At 42.9% G+C, this 22,963-nt stretch overlaps 1 protein-coding gene across 2 annotated transcripts in view; it reads right to left on the bottom strand.

The window, feature by feature from the left end:
• The window catches only part of UXS1 (UDP-glucuronate decarboxylase 1), a 63,641-nt gene extending 46,153 nt beyond the window's left edge, over positions 1-17,488 (bottom strand). The window contains exons 1-2 of one of the 2 annotated variants that reach the window (XM_061626772.1): positions 17,140-17,488; positions 1,275-1,302 (exon numbers count right to left, since the gene is read on the bottom strand). In XM_061626772.1, the coding sequence (XP_061482756.1) occupies positions 1,275-1,302; positions 17,140-17,239 (128 nt within the window). In that variant the 5' untranslated portion in view covers positions 17,240-17,488. The remainder of the gene's footprint in view (positions 1-1,274; positions 1,303-17,139) is intronic. The other variant, XM_061626773.1, reaches the window with a different exon arrangement.
• Positions 17,489-22,963: the final 5,475 nt, after the last annotated feature.

Below are 22,963 nucleotides of genomic sequence, written 5' to 3'. Positions count from 1 at the left end.
CATGGCTTCAGCAGGTTTGAACAGAAAATAATATTAACTGTTTAATATGTTTTGCATCCTGAGGGTTTCCATGAGAGGAAAATGTGGGAAAAGGAAGAAACAGGGTTGCTTTACTTGGGACATGCAAACACAACACCTACAGCAACAGAAAGGCTTTTGTTAACTGGATACATGTAAGCTACACTGCTGGAAATCGGGTAAACAAACGGTCTGCAAAACTGTCTTCCTGCATACACCCTTATATAGGTAAGACTCCCAAGCTGACTTCTGTAGTTTTGTTCTGTGAATAAGTGCACTACGTCAGCTCTCAGCTGTCTTTCTATGAACCCCAAACTATAAGCATTACTTTTTAAGAAGTTTGTGTAGCATTGTCAGGAGCCAGAACTGAACACAGCCACAGATTGGCTGCATTCAGACATCACACTGACTAAACCATAGTTTAGTGCAACGCGATTGAGCTGAGTCTCCTCTGAGGCTCATGTGCTCCGCCCTCCCACACAGCCAAGAAGCTCAGAGGCTTTTTCTTTCACTTAACTGCGGTTTATTGTGTTATCTGGTACAAATAATTCTAATTATGGTTAATTTCAAACAAGCTAACTTCAAACCATGGGTTATGAAACTGGCTTGTTGAAACTAACCGTAGTTTGGTTTAGCCATAGTTCCTTGTTCAGACAACACGGGAAGTCGCTATTAAAGGAAAATGGAAGCAAAGTTTCCAAACTCCTCTGAGTTGTGCAGAAGAAGGAAAAGAAGAGAGGGAGAGCACATGAGCTCAGAAGGAAGCCAGGCTCATTCACGGCATGCTAAACATGGTTTAACATAATGTACAAACACAGTCATTATTTAATGTTTTCCTGGCTATCTTTTAGATTCTATGTTGAATCAACAAGGAAAAGTTTAGCCAAGGAGCAGAAGTTATGATGGATTATCAAGCTCATAAACCTCATTCTGAGAAGTGGTTGACCTAGAACGTCAGGGTGTGAGCCCTGTCTTTCATCAACTTTTGAGGCAATGAAGGAGCACATATAAACTCTTGCTTTCTACAGGAAGGCAGAAAGCCAATGGGGTGTAGTACTGAATTTTGGACCAGGCAGACCTCAGTTCTGATCTATGCTCAGATGAGCTCTACAGAGAAAGGGCTGAACCCAAATATGGAGACAGAACCAACATTTGTGGCTCAAGACATTTTTATCATAGGGATAGGATACATTTTGTGTTCTGCCAAGAATTCCACTTTTTATCTTCAGATGTAAAAAAAAAGCATTCAGTGTTACCTTATGTTGAGTACATTTCCCCATACAGCTGTGGAAAAAAAGAAGAATGAATTAGCACTGCATGAAAATATTTTTGAGTCAATTCACTATACATTCATTTCAGACATCACTGAATTTTGCTTTATTAGGGCAAGAGTAGCTATTCCAGATAACGAGTTATATGGTGTATATCAAATGATTATAATATTCGATGCTGACTGGCTAGTCTCATCCCCTGTAACTAGTTCCACAAGGGCGGGGCTGTCACTTCCTAAACTACTGAAATCCTCTCCGGTTTCAGCCCCCTCCCTCTGCAGACTACTGGGCCCCTCCCTTGGATCCTAGTACTTCTCTTCCTCCAGATCACTCTGTCAGGAGCCCTCCACAGAGCCCATGACAATCTGCCCTACCATGCCTGGTGCTGGCACCAGCCTTGTACAGGATTGTAGTCAAAGTGGCTGTAGGCAAAACACTATTTTCTTTCCATCTCAGTCCCCTAGCTGCTGCTGCTAAGTTGATTAGAACAACTGATATAATGGGTGGAAGTGCTGTATAAATCATCATTATCGTCAAAAGCACTGTTTTATTTTCACTAAGAAAAGCAGAAAGGAGCCAGCAACAGAAATACAGATCTTCTAGAATGCTTTCAGTGGGGAGAAAAGATAGAATATGTTTTAAAATAGGAAGTATCGAAAGCTGCAGTAAAAGCTCAAAATATTTTAAGACAGGCAAAGTCACACCTGCTCGCAATAAAATGGTTACATATAAATCATTCCTGCTAGAAACAACTGTGTTCTGCTTGTTCCCCTAGGAATGCAGAAGTGAATGGAAGGATACTCTGGCCTCCACTACCATCCAGAGCAAGGTGCCCCATTCCCTTCTGGGCAACTTTCCGGGGACCACATGCCAATGGGAGGTGAGGCCAGAGGCAAAAGCAGGCAGAGCAATAGGTAATTTTTACCTTTGTACAGTAGGATAGTTGCCACACACACTCACCCCTCTCTATCATCCAGCCTGACAGACATGAAGCAAAAGCACAGTTCAAGGTCACATTCCTGCCAGTCAGAAATATTCAGGGTGCAAAACAGGGCAAGTGAGTGGTGTGGCCTAGGGAGAGTTCAGAAGGCCAGATACAGGATCCTCTAGAATCCTCCAGGACCACATTTAGTTCCCAAGACTGGCATTCCCCAGAACTCTATGGTAAAAGAAATGCCAGCCTGGCTCCAGCCACGAGGTTCCCCAACCAGAAAGAACGCTAGCTGCCCCAAGTATTGACAGGGATCAGACAACCCTAGTTTTTGCTACTGACCAGAAGACTAAGGGCCCCCAAGAAAAGGTATCATTTATATCCAAGCAAGAACACCAGCGAGGGAAGATCAGGCTGGATATAAATGCCTGCTTACAGTTCATTGATTCATTCTGGCACTGTCAAACTCATTTATCTTCTTTATGCTTTCCCTCCATTCCACCTTGCTTGCCAATCTTGTCTTTTCAGTTTGCAAGCTTGAAGGCAGAACTTGTGTCTTGTTTTCACTACTGGCCTGTGCCTGCCAACCAGTACTGTACTGACATTTTGACTGATGAGGGCATTTAGGACCATTTCGTTTTGAAAAGTGGGATTAAAAATGGAGTAAACGAAGGTTTGCAAAGGATTTGCATTACTCCCTGTGTATTTTCCCCTTAGGGATTTCACAAAGAGAAAGAGACAGATTCTATAGTGCAGGAGTGGCTAAACCTTTTCAGCCAGAGGCCACATTCACTATTGATCAACACTCTGAGGACTGGCTAGTAGTGGTGAGTGTGGCCACAACAGACGTGGGTGTGGCCCCCCCACATCTACTCTATCATGCCCACAGAGACATGAGCACACAACAGAGGTGCAAACACACAAAAAGACACACACCACTACTACCCCTGCTCCTCTGCCAACTAGCAGAGAAGGGGAGGGGATTCTCCTACTGTTGCAATGCTGGGCCCAGCTCCATGATAAGGATGTTATCCCTCTTGGTCCTCCCAACCCTCTGTGCTGAACAAGGCACCTCTCCCCCTCCTTGCGCATTGCTATTGCTAACAGGTTGAAGAGCTCCAGAAACCAGAAGAGCTCCCATCTGTTCTGATGCTTTCCAAGCCATCCTGGAAAATATTGGAGCAGACGAGAGTGCTCTTTTCCATTTTCTAGAGTGTTTCAACTGGCTAGACATAGCAGTGTACAAGAGGGAGGGGAGGTGCTTTGTTCTGCATCCTTTTCACAGCCACCCCTAATTTTTATACTAGCGGCAACTTGGGTTAGGTAGGCCCAGTTCACCAGCGCAGCTATAATGCTTGTTAACTCTCGCTTTTATCTGAGAAGCGGTGTGGCCTCAAAAGGGCCTTTGCCAACTTCTAAGGGCCAGCACACACAAAATCATGTGTGCGTTGGCATACAACTAAGTTGAGAATGGTTAGTGTGAGCTGGGAAGTATGTAGGATGAACTGGCAGCCATCTTTGTGATCGTGGCTACATTTTTCCATCAGCTTCAATTATAGAGGAATCTGCTACCTCACCTGATTAAGCTCATCTTTCTGCATATGGTCAGGTTGCCTGTACATCTGACTGCATCAAGAGATTCAGCAGCATATATCAGTTCGTTCAAACATTATACTATGGATGAGTGGGTTAAAGACCAGAAGAAATACAAGCATCTTTTGGAACACTTCTTAGCTATGAACTACTGAATACAATTAGGAACAGAATGTTAGCTCCCTCTTAGAATGCTGAAATGAAATGGACTGCCTTCAAGTCGATCCCGACTTATGGCTACCCTGTGAATAGGGTTTTCATGGTAAGCGGTATTCAGAGGGGGTTTACCATTGCCTCCCTCTGAGGCTAGTCCTCCCCAGCTGGCTAGGGCCTGCTCAGCTTGCCACAGCTGCACAAGCCAGCCCCTTCCTTGTCCGCAACTGCCAGGGCAACTGGGCTCCTTGGGACTATGCAGCTTGCCCACGGTGGCACAGGTGGCAGGGCACGTAACCCCTGAGCCACTCACTGTGGGGAAAACTTTAGCTGGCCCTTTACACCCAGGAGACACAAGCGGGGATTTGAACTAACAGACTCTGGACTCCCAGCCAGGCTCTCCTCCCCACTGTGCTAGTCTAAGAGAAAACATTAATATCAAGTATATTCTGATTAGTACTTTTGCATTAACAGTAATTTGTTGTCTTAAGCTACTGAAGTGATCACAATAAGAGCACCCAGGCATACTTATTTAATTTTAAACTGTTAAGAAAATATGGGAGAAAACTGAAAGAGATAAACAGTTAAGGGAGATTTTATTATTTTGATGATAAGCAGTGTAAATGCAAACAGCTTTATAACATTAACGCTGCCTATTATGAGTAAAACAATCCAGTAATGCCAACCTTCTCTTTAATATATCCTGAAACTAGACACAGTAAACATCTAAATTCTTTGGTTCTTGAATAAGCTTGTTTGAACAGTGTGCGTATGTCTGTGTATATTTACATTTTATTACTGTATTTTTAGTATGCTTTATGACATTGTGATACATTGTTGTTAAGTTGACCCAAATAGTTCACTGGCACTAGAAGGGTGGAATAGAAATCTCTATATAAGCAAACAGAAACACACACATGTGCACACACACAGAGCACTTATTCAGTAACTCCAGTTTTCCCATAAGCTGCTTTAGGGCATATCTGCACAACTCCAAGGTCCATTTACTACACAAGTCAAACTTACATGTCACATTTAATGGACTGGTTGCTGGTCAGCCAGGTTGCTAAGAACAATGGAGCATATAAAACAAACCTTCCCCAGATGTTAAGCATGCCATATTAACAATGTTTATCATTTGCAGAATCCATGGTTGATGAATTCGCTGCTCCATGGTGCTTAAGATTAAGAAGGTGGCAGAGCAGCTTTTAAACCAATCCCTGGGGGAAGAGTGTTCAGTTAAGGATGAATCATCCTTAAGAGTTGATGGCAAAAATGTTTATGATTGTCCAGAGGGGATGGGGTAGGCAATGCAAATATGGGGGCGCATGATTACCAAAGATGGGGCAAAACGCACTTGGAAAGAGACACCATGCATAGAACTTTACATACTAATGCTAGAAGCCTCCAAGCCAAGGTGAGCAAGCAGATGTACTTGGTCTTAAAGGAGGTATAGATGTAGAGGGCATAACAGAAATCTGGTGGAATGGAAAGAAAAAGGGAAATATATTTCTCTCTGGATAGAAATGTTATAGGAAGGAGAGGAGGAAAGGGTGCACTGGGGTGTGTGTGTCTTCCTTTACATTAAAGAGGGTATAGTCAAAGAAACTAAAAATCCCCAAAGGGTTGGACTTCACAGAATCACTGTGGGTGGCAACACCAGACACCAAAAGTAATTTAGTGCTGGGGATATACTATCATCCCACTGACCAAAATACCCAGGGTCATCTTAGATGGAGAATGAAGTCAAGGAGGCATCCAAAGAAAGATGTGTTGTTGTAATGGGTGACTTTAATTACAGTCACAGAGACTGGGTAAATACACTTTCTGGTCACATCAAAGAGGTAACTTTTCTAAAATGCACAGTTGGGCAATACATTCATTGGGACTAACCATAATGGCAGAAGAGTGTGATGAGCTTTTGGATTATCCAGAACTCTCCATCAGGCAAGATGCTACACAAAGCAAGGGGTGAAGGGGACAAGGGGGAAAAGGACTGATGTTGTGGCCAAGAAGTTAGCTTGTAGTCTCAGTTCCAAGATGGAGATTGCAGGCTGCTTATGTCCCTCCCAGAAGTTACAGCTATCAGTGTACAAACCTAGGATTCTGGGGTGAAGAAGCAATGGCTGCGCCCCATTTCTGAGAAATTACAGCCTGCCTTTTAACCCTTATCTGTCCCAAACCTTAAACAAAAAACACAGGGACACGTACAGATTGGTTAGCTTAACATCTGTTCGGGAAAAACAGTTCTAGGAAAGAACATTTTTAATCATACAGAAGATAATGATGTCATGTGATTGACAGGTGGGTTTACCCACCTGCCAAATTTGGCCTGGTAGGGGTGGGAAGATAAAGATCTGGCCTACTGGCCAGAAAAGGTTCCCAACCCTTGATCCCAACTGTTCACAAACCTCATGTACCTACTTTAAAAGCTTGCAATTTAGATTGTAGAACCAAAACCCTGGGATAATTGTGCTCAATTCATACTCACTTGTAGGATGCCCGTCTTTCAAGTGAATTAAGGAGGGAATGCACAGTTAAAAGGATCAATGCATCTGATGAAAGAGCTCGAAGATCACAAGTGTGGGTAGATCACACATGCTTGTGCAAGTTAAGCATAGTCCCTTTTTTACACCATTAGAGCCAAAATGGTAGGACCTTACAATGGATATAACACGTTACATGGAAGCAACAAACAGCAAGTCCTAGAAATGCTCTTGATGAAGATTACATTTCAGGTAATGAACAAGATAGTAATTTAGCAGTTTAAAAAGAGGAAATAGGGATTGTTGGGCAAATAATTGGACAAATAGGGATGGGCAATAATTGGATAGATATGAAAGCATCCAAAATTAAATAATTTTTCTTTCACACACTATATCAGGTATTGGATGGGGGAGGAGCAGTATGTGCTTTTTATTTTTTAAATTGGTTTGTTCTATTTCCAGCATCTCCGTTCTGACAAAATGAGTGTGCATTGTTTGACAGAAAACACTGGAAACAAAAGCTCAAATGAATGCAGTGACAGCATTACTCTGATCAAGCTGATATTTAGTCACAAGACCTTATTCGGTCATATAAACAAAAAGGCAATTCTTTATTAACATCAAGAAACTTCAAAGCCACCAACCTGCCTTTCACAAGGCATCTAAAAACCTGCTTGTGAATCCATTAGCTGCATTTTACCATTAACTACAATGGACAATAAGCCTATTGTTCCTGTCACGATTTAATTACAGAACCACAAAGTTAACTAGACATGTTACAGTTTTAGGCATTTCACCATGCCAGACCATGCCAGACCTTCAGCATGCCAGACCTATCTATCTATCATGGTGCACCTATCTTTGCAAGCAGAGCTGTCAAAAGTGATATACTGTACCTTCCATGGAAGCCAAGATAAAGTTTGATGTTTTGCTCCAAGACGCAACAAGCAATCATTAGCTTTAAAGTTGATTTCAGTATCTTCTCCTTCACAGGCATTTTGTAACAGTCATTGCAAGAAGTTGTTTTGCCCTCTCTTAACTACACCTCTGACTGCAGCCCCTTATCTGGACCCATTTGGACCCAACTTTTAGCCTGTCTTTGTTTCGTACAGAAACTGCCTTGGTGGTTGTGGTAATGACTTTCGCATGGACAGTGTGACCCCATTGGTTCTCCTGGAATCTTCAGTAGCTTCACATACCGTTAACCAAGGTATCTGTGTAAAGTGCCTATCTGAGATGGAGGAAGGCGAAGGAGGATTGGTGGCACCATGCTCAGATGGTTCCACTCCAATCTGATTGGCACATTTCAGAGAGTGGTATGGAATGTGTTCTAACCTATTTGTAGCATTTGAGCAGCACAGAACATTGCCAGGTTCATTCTCATCCCCATGTGTTTCATATCTACATGAAACCACTGGGAGAGGTCATGCAGAGATGTGGAGCGTGGTTTCATCAGTATACTGGATAGCATTAGCTTTGAGATGTACTGTATTGCATTATCTTGCATTTTACAGAAGTCCAGCAATTGCCATTGCTATATAATAAGTGATGTGCTGTGAATAGCGACAACCAGGGCAATGAGGCAAAATGTTGCAGTGTGGAGTGCTTCTGCTCAAGGTTTGAGCCACTTAATTCCATGCCTCCACTGCTGGTCATTTCCCCTGCTCAAATCTGCCAGTATCCCATGCCCATTGAACAAGCTCAATTTTCATCAAGCTGCTCAAGAGATGCGTGGAGTGGACATACATGTGCCCAATACCAGCTACATTAAAAACCTCCTGGGGACATTTAAAAAGCTTCTCATTGCAAACCAGACAATGGCCTATCTATACAATGTGATGATGGTTCTTCCTTACCTGCTTTATATCCACATTTCTCTTACTCCTTCTTTTCCCTTTTCTGCCACCTAGATTTCTTTTTTTGGGGGGGTGTTCTATCAACAGTTAGCCAGCATTCCATGCACAGTGGGCACACTCAGTTCTCATTACTCTTTCTTTGGAGGGGATGTCCCCATCTTGCAAGGTTTTTCCTCCCCTTTTGTGCACATCTTCAAACCTCAGGGTTACCCTGAGTAATAGCAACAGCAATAGTAACCCTGAAAGACCAATACTTCTTTCATGTGAGAGTGGTGTGTGTTTTGGCTATATCCATATTAACTTCCAACCTTCTGTTTACAGTATGTGATACTGGAACAAAGTACTCTGATCCTGAGCACATATAATCTCCCCAAATTCCAATTAGAACTTTTACCTTAAGGAGTACATCTATTTAAGAAAGATAGTGCAATAAAAAGAAATCATCGTCTAGGGCTCCAATCCAATACATATTGACTTGGAAGTAAGTTCCATTGAACCCAATGGAGCTTATTTATGAGTAGATATGTATTGGACTGCAGCTTAAGTCCACTTTATCCGATACTAATCACTTCTATGTCTCTCTCATATGGCTTAATGAAGATGAATTAAATAATCGTCACTGCTGATCTTATTACACATTTTATTTATTTAAGCTATTTAGATACCATTTAACTACTAAGGTTTCTAGGTGGTGTTCCAACCACTTTAGTACCTACAAGTCTAAGTGTCCAACTATCAATGGTAAAAAAATAACTCACTACTCATCAGAGATGCTTCCCCTACACAAAGAAAAATATGAGACTGGGGTGCAAGGCTATGCATCCAAAATGATTCAAATGGCCTGGCAACACAGGAACACTTGACAAAAGAAATAGACAAGGCAGTATCTCAAAGTGTAGCCTGATCTCACTGAGGAGAAAATATGTATTTAAGTTTTTTAAAAGATACAGCTGCTACGAATTACAAGATAAAGTTTGCCTTTTCTTCTCTATACACAACTGGCTCCAAAAACTTTGAACTACATTTTTCAACAAACTGTAAGATTATCCAAACACCTGCAACATTCCAACAATCACTTCCACTTAAGCATGATCGAGAGTTTGCCCATATAAACAACATTCAAACATAAGTACGCATTTCTCGGAGTCTAACTAATGCCTTTGCATTGGATGAACTGCATCTAGGATATTTGTTCAATATGTCAATATTAATATCTTATCATATTCTAAATATGACTCATCTGGGGAACTGTTCGACTAATGGTAATGCTTGAAAAAGAAAAAAAATGCAGAGAGGCCATTGCCACTAAACCACTTAATCATTTTACAAGAAAGCATTTGGACAGATATTGCCAACACAGTCACCTGTAGAAGTGGATCAATCTTTTTAGCTATTATAATTAGAAATCTACAGAGTATTGAGGCAAATCAGAAACAACCACACATACCACCTTTCAGAATGTATTTATTTATATGTTTCTTCAGGACCAAGCACTCACAAAGCAACTTACATCGAAAAAATAAAAATATAGTGCATCAGGCAGAAACAGTGATGCAGGATGGGAAAATTTTCAATGCTTTATTTCCAGGGGCGGGGGGGGGGCAGATCCCTGTTTCATAACAATGAACAGATGCCAACTGCAAGTGAGTATTAGGCAAGCATGGCAGTTTCAAAGGGTGGTTCCGCTTACACAACAGGCTTCCACTTGCACCGCAAAATGTCCCCTCCTCTCTTCTTCCCTGCAGTCCCCCATTGACACACCCTCAAAATCTGCCCCAGCAGGTTGGGGGATGCTCTGGAGAACATTTTGGGAGTGCGCTGAGGTGGGGGAGAAAGAGGAAGTTCCACTGCGTAAGCGGAACTCCGCTCACGCAGCACTGGATACAGCGCAAAATGTTTAGCTTTAATTAATAAATACAAGTAAAATAAACATGCTAAATTAGATTACTCTCTAGAGCAGCCTTTCCCAACCAGTGTGCCTCCAGATGTTGGACCACAACTCCTATCAGCCTCAGCCAGCATTGCCAATGTTCAGGAAAGATGGGAATTGTGGTCCAACATCTGGAGGCACACTGGTTGGGAAAGGCTGCTCTAGAGCATCAGAAAATTTCCCAATGTAAATGGAAAAGTTTTCCCAACTCAAACTTTTCCAGAAAACCCACATCACTGGGCAGACTATGAAGCAATGAGTGGATGCAGACTAATATATGCATCCTAATTCAGTGTCTGTCGTGCAATCCTAACCCCATTTACTTGGGAATAAGCCCAGCTGAATTCAATAGAACTAAGTAGACATGGCTAGAATTGTGTTAAGAACATAAGAACATGAGTCTGCTGGATCAGGCCAGTGGCCCATCTAGTCCAGCATCCTGTTCTCACGGAGGCCAACCAGGTGCCTGGGGGAAGCCTGCAAGCAGGAACCGAGAGCAAAAACACTCTCCCCTCCTGAGGCTTCCGGCAACTGGTTTTCAGAAGCATGCTGCCTCTGACTAGGGTGGCACAGCACAGTCATCATGGCTAGTAGCCATTGATAGCCCTGTCCTCCATGAATTTGTCTAATCTTCTTTTAAAGCCATCCAAGCTGGTGGCCATTACTGCATCTTGTGGGAGCAAATTCCATAGTTTAACTATGCGCTGAGTAAAGAAGTACTTCCTTTTGTCTGTCCTGAATCTTCCAACATTCAGCTTCTTTGAATGTCCACGAGTTCTAGTATTATGAGAGAGGGAGAAGAACTTTTCTCTATCCACTTTCTCAATGCCATGCATAATTTTATACACTTCTATCATGTCTCCTCTGACCCGCCTTTTCTCTAAACTAAAAAGCCCCAAATGCTGCAACCTTTCCTCATAAGGGAGTTGCTCCATCCCCTTGATCATTCTGGTCTTCTTAGATCACCAAAATTCTCTTAAGGAAAGGAAATAGTAAAAAGGTAAGTTTTATGCCCTTCTTGAATACCAGAATTTAAGGGACCAAGGACTGTTAACTGGTAGAGTTTTCCAAACTGTGAGGCTACCACCCAGAAGGTCCTGTCTTGTGTGTTCACCAATCCAACTGATTTCATTGGCAGGCACACAAGCAGGATCTCAGACAAATATCTTAGATTACAGTCAGGGAGCAGGTAGTCCTTAAGGTAATCCAGCCCCAAACCATTTAGGCACTTAAAGAAATAGAAGATGATATGAAAATTTGCACTATACAAAAAATATAACTTTAAAAAAAATCAGTTCTCTCAGGAAGGACTCTTTGTTGAAACCTGGTTCCATTTTATAAAGGTAAAGGTGTCCCCGCACTTGTAGCGCGAGTCATTTCCGACTCTTAGGGTGATGTCTTGCAACGTTTACTAGGCAGACCGTATATATGGGGTGGTTTTGCCAGTTCCTTCTTCAGTCTTCCTTTACCCCCCCAGCGTATGCCGGGTACTCATTTTATCAACCATGGATGGGTGGTAGGCTGAGTGCACCTCGACCCCTTTTACCAGAGATTCGACTTCCTCCTTCCATTGGAATCGAACTCCGGCTGTGAGCAGAACTTTCAGCTGTGTTACCGCCACTTACCACTCTGCGTCGCGGAGGATCTTGGTTCCATTTTATAGTCACAGATATAGCAGCACCACAACTAATTTGTCTACTGCAGAAATGTAGTAATAGTAGTAGTAGTAGCAGTAATGATGGACAAAGAGAGGTTAAGACACCTCATTATGTTCTTAAGCAGGGAATGTTCAGGGAACTGACCTTGGCCCCATTTGCACTATATCAGCCTTTCCCAACCAGTGTGCCTCCAGTTGTTGTTGGACCACAACTCCCATCAGCCTCAGCCAGCATTGCCAATGGTCAGGAAAGATGGGAGTTGTGGTCCAACAACATCTGGAGGCACACTGGTTGGGAAAGGCTGCACTATACAGATAAAGCAGTGTCATACCACTTTATGGTCATGACTTCCCCCAAAGAATCCTGGGGACTTGAATTTGTTAAGAGATCCCTGGGAAGAGGGATCATTGTTAAACCACTCTGGGAATTGTAGCTCTGCAAGGAGAATAGGAGTCTCCTAACAACTCTCTGCACCCTTAACAAAGTACAGTTCCCAAGATTCTTTGGGAGAAGTGATGACAGTGTAAAGTGGTATGATATTGCTTTAAATGTATAGCGCAGATGGGGCCCTTGATTCTCAGCTCCTTTAAGAGATGTGCTCACAGGGACCAAATACCCCTACCACCTACCTTGGACTTTGACATTTTTAGGGAGGTGCAGAGTGAAGGCAACAACCTCCTTAAGCCTTATTCACAAACTTGAAATAGATACATAACTTTATTTACTCCACACTATTTATTCTTCAGGCTTCATCACACAGAATTTACTATCTCAAGATAGCTACTGAGACCATCACCATTCTAGAGGAACCTAAAAACTCACCTCAATGGCCTTGCCATGCAATCTGGATTTAGTGCTAAAAATAGACATTTGTTCTATTGCTTCTGTTACACAAATCCTTTTGTTGTCCAACACCAGTTTCTGAGCACTCTGAAATGAAGTATTTCATACCTCAGACAGTGTAATGCTTTGCCTTGATAGCATAGCTGTTGCTATTGTGACTGGTGTGGGGAATATTGTCTATTATTAGCCAAATTTATATACTACTTAATCATCCATAACCTCTAAGCAGTTTACAGAAAAAATATTTCATTATAAAATTGTTAAAATCAAGTGCAGGGGAGGGGGTCAAATAACTAGTCGGAATTAGTATCTCAGGCACCTAGCGTTATAGCTTACACCATAACTAATGACAAGTAATCCACCGCACCATACGTTGATATGTGCCAGCTTGTGAAACATTTGATTGAGGTTTTTATTATTTATTATTAGGAGGGTGTGAAGTTTTTACATTTTACGACAGCATGCCCTGCTGCATGCAGATTATGTCACAGTTCATTGGCTGAAATGAACTTGTGGCACACTGTCAGTAATCACATTCGAATGTTTTCCTTCATTATCCACTTATTTATTTATTTATTTATTTATTTATTTATTTATTTATTTATTTATTTATACATGCATGCATACAAACCTGCACAAGCCGCCTCCGTGGATCAAGTTCACCCAAGGCAAATTACCCCTATAGCAGGGGTGGGGAACCCTTTTCAGCCCAAGGGCTACAATCCCTCATGGGAAACATTCTGGGGGCTCTATGCCAATGGTGAGCGGGGGCAGGGAATCAGATGAGACTCTTACATTTGTAGAGCAGGCCACATTCCAACCACATAGAAGCCAGAGGTTTCTACACCCCCTCACCCCATCTCTCTCTCCAGGCAAGCAAGGGGCATTGTTTTTGTTCAAGGGCACATTTAAGCAAGCAAAAGCACTGTGGGAGTGCTCAGGGTTCAGTGCAGGGCCGGTGCCAGACATGTGCACCACTGGGATGGATGAGGTCATGACTTGGGGAAAGGTCCAAATGCCAGAGTCCTGGAGGACTGCATTTGTCCCATGGACCAGAGATTCCACACCTGTATAGAAAATAGGGTAAGAAATCAGTTGCCTCCAGGAAAATGTCCTCCCCAAGGCTCCAACACCTCCAAAATGTAGAGCTACTTGAGTTGTCTACAAGAGGTTTCAGAGTATAAGTAGTCTTCACTGGTTAAAGCAATAAACTGAAGTCCTAAGGCTTCTCCTCACATTGCAGTTACATGACTATAATGCCCCTAAATAAGAAAAGAGGCATTAAATTACACAAGGAATTGAGAGTGTTCTTAATTATTCCACTGCTCTATCTGGACTGTGGTTTCTCCTTGTCAGCATTCAAGCTAACATGTGTAAGGGGAATGGAAAATTTCGAGGAACCACCAGATAACCTCTGGCAATTTTCTGCTCACTCTTTATCAGTGCGAGAAGACACAGTGAAGGGTTAGCTCCAAGACAAAAATGCTGCAGGAGATGGAAGAGATTGATGCAGTCAGAGATTACGGGAACATCAGTATCAGTCTCTATATCTTACAAAAGGTGGTACAAACCTAACACATTTCAATAAATTGGCAAAAGCCAACACCTTATGTACCCATACATTGCTTTTCCCAAAACCAAAGTGCTGACCATTTTGGAAAAATCATTCATTGTCAAAATAACTCACAACATAACACGAGCTACTGCAAGGAAAAAAAGCACAGTGGATTAGGAAACAATTAATAGCCATGTACATGGGACTCCCAAACCCAGCTACTGCAATCCTAAAATGTATAAGCCTGAGTGTACAAAAGTCCTAAACTGTTAAAATGTTAGAAAGCAAAGATGCACGCTCGAAGCTATTTTGCTGTTGCCTAGAAAGTTCTAACGACACACATACAAACCCTTCACCACATATTCATCACACAACATAAGCTAGGTCCCCAAGGCAAAGTGCCTTTCATGTTTTTCCCAGGTTGCTTTAACTAGCAATGCCCGCACTCTTGCCATCTGTTGCATAAATACAATCAAGGCAGATTGTAGTAAGAGTTTTTCAGGATGGGTACCTGAACAGCGATACACAGAATTAACAGAAGGAACAGAGCACACTGTGTGTGCTGCACTGCTTCCAGACACCAAGGCTCACCTCTTAAGGCTCTGCTTCCCTTTTACACATATGTGTGCATGCATACAACAAGCTTGCATATACACATGCTACTCTTCTCCAATCCATTTGATTCTTAACAATATGTATCCCACAGAGTCAAAAGGAAGAGAAGTTATCCTAAAGATCAAGCACAAGTAACCAGATATAACAAGATACCATATCGGAACTTAGAGAAACCATGGTCTGCTGCCTACCAGATCTGTCCTGCAGCTTTCAAACATGCCATTTTAAAATTTTACTCAAATCACTGGGCATACCTTCATGCATGCATACTGCAAGGTGATAACCTCCAAAGCTGAATGGACTACTGTCCACTGCTATAACATTCATAGATATGACCACTGTCATCTAATGGAGAAATGGGTCCTTACCTTTTCTCAACAACCACAGTAGCGCTCAAACATGTAGACACTACAGTGAAACCCAAGTTAGGCTGCAACTGAGTAGCAGAGCAGATGTTTTACCTGCAGAAAGTCCCAGATTTGATCCGTGGTATCTTCAGTTAAAGGATCAGGTGGCAGGTAATGGGGAAAACAATGCCTGACATTGTCCTGAGTCGGCTAAAGCAGACTTCTCCATTCTGTTGCCCTCCAGATGTTTGGGACTACAATTCTTATCAGCTCCACCCAGCATAGTGAATAGTGAGGGATGATGGGAGAAGTCACCCAAAACGTATGGAGAGCACCAGGTTGGGGGAGACTGGGCTACAGGAACCGCCCAAAATAAGGCAATTGCATGTTCAATTTCCTTGCTACCTCAGCCCTCATGTTACAAACCATGCACAGGCAATTGAAGCACAAGCTGTTGCTTTATTACTTCATGTTAGCATCCTCTGATTTTTAACATCTGAAAATGTGTTGTACTTACAGCAATTTCTAAATATTCATTACATTTTTATAGTACCATTCCCCCCAGGAGTTCAGGGTGACATGCAAGGTTGTTCCCCACATACCTAATGTAAAAATGAACATGACTAACTCTTCTACGATGTTCCCCCCAATCCATACCCCAACAAAGCGCATTGTACTGTGCACATTGCCAACAGTTCACCTGAATAATCTTTTGCATGCACAACGCTACATATTTTGCTACCTCTCAAACCCAAATATTTGCAACAGTGTAAAACATCAGCATCTGTTTCCGTGACATTTGCGCATATCTATCCCAGAAAAAGTACACAACATGGCCCCAACCTAGAATGAACTTTCTATATGCATAATTCAGTATCTCCAGCATGTTTTTGAAAATATCCCCAAACTGACTCTTCCTAATGGGTATCAAAAGTCAAATCCTACTTGTGGTTGTGGGATGGACATGACAATTCAGACAGCCTATTTGCTACAGCGCAACTGCTGCAAGGTGGGGCAGGGAGAAGAGAGAATTTAAGTCTGATCATGGGCAATTGGTGTTGTAAATAAGCCATTAGTTTAGTTAAGAGAATCAACAGCAGAATTATCATTTATATTAGCCTCCCCTCCCCTTCCCCCAAAAGATTTTGTGGTAAACACTAATTGTAAACAGAGATAACTACCTTTTTGTTTGAGCCAGTCTGCAATCCTAACCCCATTTACTTGGGAATAAGCCCTATTGAATTCAACAAGGCTTACTTCTGAGCAGACATGGCAAGGAGGGTACTGTCATTACCTGAAGGTACAGAAATGCTTTTTTCCTTCAGTGTCAAACACCCACTCACCCCATGTCTCCAAGCACTGCGGTCCCAGCGTTCAAACACAAGACTCAGGACCGAACCTTGAGGCACATTTAGGGTCGGAAATTGAGGTGCTTTGATTTTAGACTTTTCTATAGTTTTGACAAAAACAAGACTGACAGAAAACAGACTCGAGATGGACGAGAGTTTCTCACCTCTTTTTAAAAAAATAATAAACAAATAAGGCTTTGATTGTGATGGGGTTTGTAAACTTCACGAGAAAGTCGGCCCTACCCTAACCCCCGAACTGTTTGCAACCTCCTGAAATTGCTATGTCACATTCCCCCCGCTCCGCCCCCCGGACGTAGCTCTTTCCTTCCCGCGTTTGGTGCAACACTTCTGATGCTGCACTTGCAAAAAGGAGAGAAAGAAGAAGGAAACAGCACACATTTCCCCCCCCCCGTATTTAGGGGGAAAGAAGGGCTCCCTAGTTTGCCAAACCGCATGAAGGAGGTGAATGAATGCGAGCTGCTACCACCACCACCACCATCACCACTACTACACCCCCGCCACCGCTCCACTTACAGGCGACGTAGGCGATCAGGGCGAGACCCATAAGCAGCTTCATCCTTCTCCTCCTGTTGATGGCAGATAGCATGCGCTGAAACGTCCCTTTACTCAGCATCCCCAGCGGGGAGACAGAAGCAGCAGCCGGGAGCACAGCAGAGCGCAAACACCAGGAAGCATCTACAAGCCCGGGATCCCAGGAACGCCACTGACCTCTTCAGCAGCCCGCCGCGCCACCAGCGGCAGCAGCAGCCGCCGCCGCCGCACCAATTCCTCGCCGCGATATCACGCATGCGCTTGCGCATACGCGACGCTCCCCCGGTTCAGCTCGCCAGTTCAACAGGGAGCGAGTTCCAGGCGACGGAAGGAGAAGCGTTGACGCGACGGTGGGAGAGTATGAGGTCACACTTGCTCGATGCGCATGCGCTTGAACAGTATTTCCCCCCCCCCTCCCCGGCACTGTACCCTTAGCTCGCCTCTTTTGACTGTGGTGGTGTATTTAGATTAGGAATAATAGAGGCGGTTGAAATTAATAGATGTATTTGAAGTATATAGGTATGACCAGAAAATGCATTTTTCAATCCGCTATGAGCTCAAATCTTTTTATTGAGAGAAGACCCCCCCCCCATACAGAGAGAGCGTGAGAGAGTAATAGTTACAGTGATGTTAGATGAGAATAGTCCAAAGTGAAATATCCGTGTGGACAGTGTTGCCAAAAAGATTTTTCCCCACCACTCACTCTCCAAATGCACCAAAATCAGACCGTAACCCATTAGACCTCGTGTTTTATAACATTTTTGTTATGAGGAAGGTGGACAATAGAATTTAAAAGATTCAGAAATGCTCTGTGTGCCCCTGTGTGTTGTATTTAAGTTTAGAACTGCAGATATAAACGTGTATGTCGTTTAGATCTGAGAGAAGTACGAGGGTTTTGTATTCCTGGTTGTTTTAGGTTTAAAAAATGCTGTGTGTGTGTGTCTGGCTGGCTACTCTGAGAACACAATGCTGGACTAGATGGGCCTTTGACCTGATCCAGTAGGAGCTTCCTGTGATTATTATAAGATGTACTGTTTATACAAAGGATATCTGTTGTGGAATCACCTTATTAAATACAAACAGAGGTTCCTCATTAGCGACGAAGGTGCACTCTGTTCATCTCATGCCATTTATTTCTGAGGCTTATAGTTCCTAATAACCATATCTCCTTTGCTCAAGTCTGGGAGCCCACCGTAGTTTGTGAGGAGGACTTGGTGGTGCTTAGGCTGCATCACACTTTGATTGGGTAGAATATTGCATACACATTTTCCTTCTCAGGAAGCCAGTTGGCAAGCATCTCCTTGTCTTTATACCTTTAAAAAACAAGCATATCAGATTTAACTTAAAAATCCTCCTCTCTGTCACTGGCTCATTGTGTGGTGTTGGGTATGTTACTATGGTATCCTTTCAATCAAAGGGGTAGCCAGCTAGCCATGGCTACAGCAGAAATGAAACAATAGTCAAGTAGCACTTTAGACACTACATAGGAACAGAAATGCAAATAATGAAAAACGCAAGAAAATATCTGAAAGTAGATTTTTTTTAAAAGGCTAGATTTTGGCTACACAATTTCATGAAATACCTAACAGAGAAAAAATAATGAAATTGAAGAATTTGTAAAACCACCAGATTCTGATCATAAAATACTTGACATCTACTAGATTTCCCACTAGCAACTAGACAGGAAAATTTGTCCCCAGATGCACCACTAAAAACACTAGATTTAGTGGAAAAAACACTAAATTGGCAACAGTGCACATGGAAAAACAGGCTGCAGATATTCAAAACAACAAGCTGACGCATATCCATATGAAGTGGTTTGCATCCTACTCCAGTTTGCAAACTATGTCACTCAGGCAGAACCTGAACGGGAACATTCCATTGTAGCTAACTTATAAGACATTGGAGGAAAAGCTGTAAGGAGATAAGATACTCTTTAGGACCTCCCTGTGTCAAGTGGAACCACTTAAATAATCCCCCCAGTACAGTTTTCAGAACAAAACAGCTGGTCTAGGGATAGGATCCATGGGCTAGTGTGGTAACAGGCAGTATCGATTCAAGTTCATTCTTCGTTCTCTATCCACTGCTTTTGCCGGTCCAATTGTTTTCTCCCCAAAAAATGCTATTAATATCAATATTTTTAAAGGAAATACCAATAAATTTATTTATTTATTTATTGTATTTGTATACCGCCCCATAGTCGAAGCTCTCTGGGTGGTTTACAGCAATTAAAAACATCAAAAACAAATATACAAATTTAAAACATCTTTTAAAAACAATTTAAAACACAATTTAAAAAATTCAAAAGAATTTAAAACACATGCTAAAATGCCTGGGAAAAGAGGAAAGTCTTGACCTGGCGCCGAAAAGATAACAGTGATGGCGCCAGGCGCACCTCGTCAAGCAGATCATTCCATAATTGGGGGCCACCACTGAGAAGGCCCTTTCCCTTGTTACCACCCTCCAAGCTTCCCTTGGAGTAGACACCCGGAGGAGGGCCTTAGATGTTGAGCGTAGTGTACGGGTGGGTTCGTATCGGCAGAGGTGTTCCATCAGGTATTGTGGTCCCAAGCCGTGTAAGGCTTTATAGGTTAAAACCAGCACCTTGAATCGAGCTCAGAAACATACAGGCAGCCAATGGAAGTGGGCCAGAATTGGTTTTATATGTTTGGACCGTCTGGTCCCTGTTACCAATCTGGCCGCTGCATTTTGCACAAGCTGCAGTTTCTGAACCATCTTCAGAGGAAGCCCCACGCAGAGCACATTGCAGTAATCTAACTTGGAGGTTACCAGAGCATGGACAACTGAAGCCAGGTTATCCCTGTCCAGATAGGGGTGCAGCTGGGCCACCAACCAAAGTTGGTAGAAGGCACTCCATGCCACTGAGGCTACCTGAGCCTCAAGTGACAGAGATGGTTCTAGGAGAACCCCCAAGCTACGAACCTGCTCCTTCAGGGGGAGTGCAACCCCATCCAGGACAGGTTGGACATCCACCATCCGGTCAGAAGAACCACCCACAAGCAGCATCTCAGTCTTGTCTGGATTGAGCCTCAGTTTATTAGCCCTCATCCAGTCCATTGTCACAGCCAGGCACCGGTTCAGCACATTGACAGCCTCACCTGAAGAAGATGAAAAGGAGAAATAGAGCTGTAACGCACTCCAAAGCTCCGGATGACCGAACCCAACGGTTTCATGTAGATGTTGAACAGCATGGGGGACAGAACTGACCCCTGCGGAACCCCATACTGGAGAGTCCAGGGTGCCGAGCCATGTTCCCCAAGCACCACCTTCTGGAGCCGACCTGCCAAGTAGGAGCGGGACCACCGCCATGCAGTCCCTCCCACTCCCAACTCAGCCAGTCTTCCCAGAAGGATACCATGGTCGATGGTATCAAAAGCCGCTGAGAGATCAAGGAGAATCAACAGAGTCACACTCCCCCTGTCTCTCTCTCGACAAAGGTCATCATACAGGGCAACCAAGGCTGTTTCCGTGCCAAAACCAGGCTTGAAACCCAACTGAAATGGATCCAGATAATTGGTCTCATCCAAGAGTGTCTGAAGCTGGCCCGCAACCACTGGTTCCAGGACCTTGCCCAGGAATGGAACATTTGCTACCGGCCTATAGTTATTAAGATTTTCTGGATCCAGGGAGGATCTCTTCAGGAGTGGTCTCACTACTGCCTCTTTCAGGCAGCCAGGGACCACCCCCTCTCGCAGAGAGGCATTAATCATCTCCCTGGCCCAGCCGGCTGTTGTCTCCTATATTGTTTCATCGCTCTCAGCTCTGGGGTATACCATGGAGCTGTACGAGCTCTACACGGGAGAGGGCACTCAGGAGCAATCATGTCAACCGCCCGGGTCATTTCTGTATTCCACAGTTCAACCAGGGTTTCAACAGGAGCGCCAGCCCTATCAGCTGGAAAACTCCCCAGAGCCCTTTGGAAACCATACAGATTTATTAGTCTCCGAGAATATGGTATGGAATGATCTAACAAGTTAATTTCTCCAACAGAAAGAGAAAAGTATGAGGTTTAGGAATTTTATCAGCTGCTGATCAGGGACTGAATCAAGGGTTGCCATGACAGGAAGGAGGAAAAGGCTGTTCACTCACACTCTGGCTCATTGGGCCCAGAGGGAGAGAGAAAGGGAGTGAGGCAGTGGCCACAGCAGCAAGGAACTGGATCCACTAAGGATATCCCATCCAAAGACCCTGAAAAACCTAGAGCCACCCTGGTTCTGAAGACCCCCTTAAAGGAAAAGGCAAAAGCATTTAAACTGGTCCTGAGGATAATCTTTTGGGGGGGCTGGACGAAGGGGAAATAACCATGACTGAGGAGGAGGGAAGACCCCACCCAATTCTGAACTCTCATGTATAGTGAGAGAAGAAGAATCCAGAGAAAGAACTACTCACATCTTTAACGATAAGATGCTTCTCTCACACACTTCCCTTCCCTAATCTAACACTAATCCTAACTCTAACCCTCTGTCTAACCCCCTGGTGCCCTAACTTTCTAACACTCTTAACTCTCTAATCCTCTACGTCACACACACTCACTCTCACACACTCATATACCCTCACTCAGGCATGCTCAATCACACACACTTGCTGTCATACTCTTGCTCATTCACTCCCACTGGATCACTCATTTGCTCACTTCCTGTCTCTTTCCTTACTGAATATAGATATGATGTTCACAATTGAAATCAATTTCAAGTAAATGTATTTAGAATTGAGATATCAGTCATGCATTCCAACCAAGGCACAAGGGGTTTGTTTGCGCTTAAAGGGCACCATGTCATGAACAATGTAGACACTGTTCACTCTGGATGAGATAATGGAATTCCTTCCCTTCAGAAACTTAACTGAAGTCCGAGGATGAGCAACTGTTAGTAGTACTGTAAGACCTTCTTTGTTGTGTTTTGCTTTTAGTGATTGTGGTCACTTCTGAGGACCTGTTTACTGAGCGAATGCTGATTTGTTCACAGGGAGATTAGATGACACCAGCTATTTATTGAGCATTCATTGTTTTTTGTGGTGGCATCAAGCAAATATTATCCCATACTTTCTGGTGCATTTTTTATCACTTTCCTTACTACAAAATGTCCAGTTTTGCAGGGGAAGGTTTGTTGTGTAGGAGCTCCAAATCAGCTTTAATTGCACAACATGAGTTTTCCAGTATGTGATTGATAGTGACATTCTGGAACCACCTGGGTTAATTCTGTAAAAGAGCCACTGATGGCTTCCAGAAAGGCTTTGAATTTGTGTGAGAATTAAACACCTTCAAATAATATAAACTTGAAACATTTGCTGACCTAGGAGAGAGAGAAATATTATTTATTTATTTATAAAAATATTTGTATACCGCTATTTCATTAAAAACAAAGCGGTTTGCAACATGTTTAAATCAACAGTAATAGAATTTTTAAAAAATACAATGAAAACAAAGGTCAATTGTTGCAAAAAAAAGGCATGTTCTTAATTGTCTGCATAAGCCTGGCAAAACAGAAAGGTTGTCAGCAGGCACTTAAAAGTTAAAACAGGAGGCGCCTGCTGACACTCTGTTAATATATATATATATATATATATATATATATATATATATACACACACACTCACATTTTTAGAATATTACCGTTTTCTCAAAACAAACCCAGTATCAAAAATCATGACTTCTAAACCAGGTTACTCTTTATGTTTCTGGTATGCTTCCGCTCATAGCTGCCAATGTTCATATTGTCACTAAGGATTGTATTCAACAGTCTTACTCAGAATAGACCCATTGAAATTAATGAACCTGTCTATTATG

This window comes from Rhineura floridana, chromosome 5 (genome assembly GCF_030035675.1).
Source record: "Rhineura floridana isolate rRhiFlo1 chromosome 5, rRhiFlo1.hap2, whole genome shotgun sequence".
NCBI lineage: Eukaryota > Metazoa > Chordata > Lepidosauria > Squamata > Rhineuridae > Rhineura > Rhineura floridana.
Note: the sequence above shows the minus strand (reverse complement) of the source record. Positions and strands in the feature narration are given on the sequence as shown.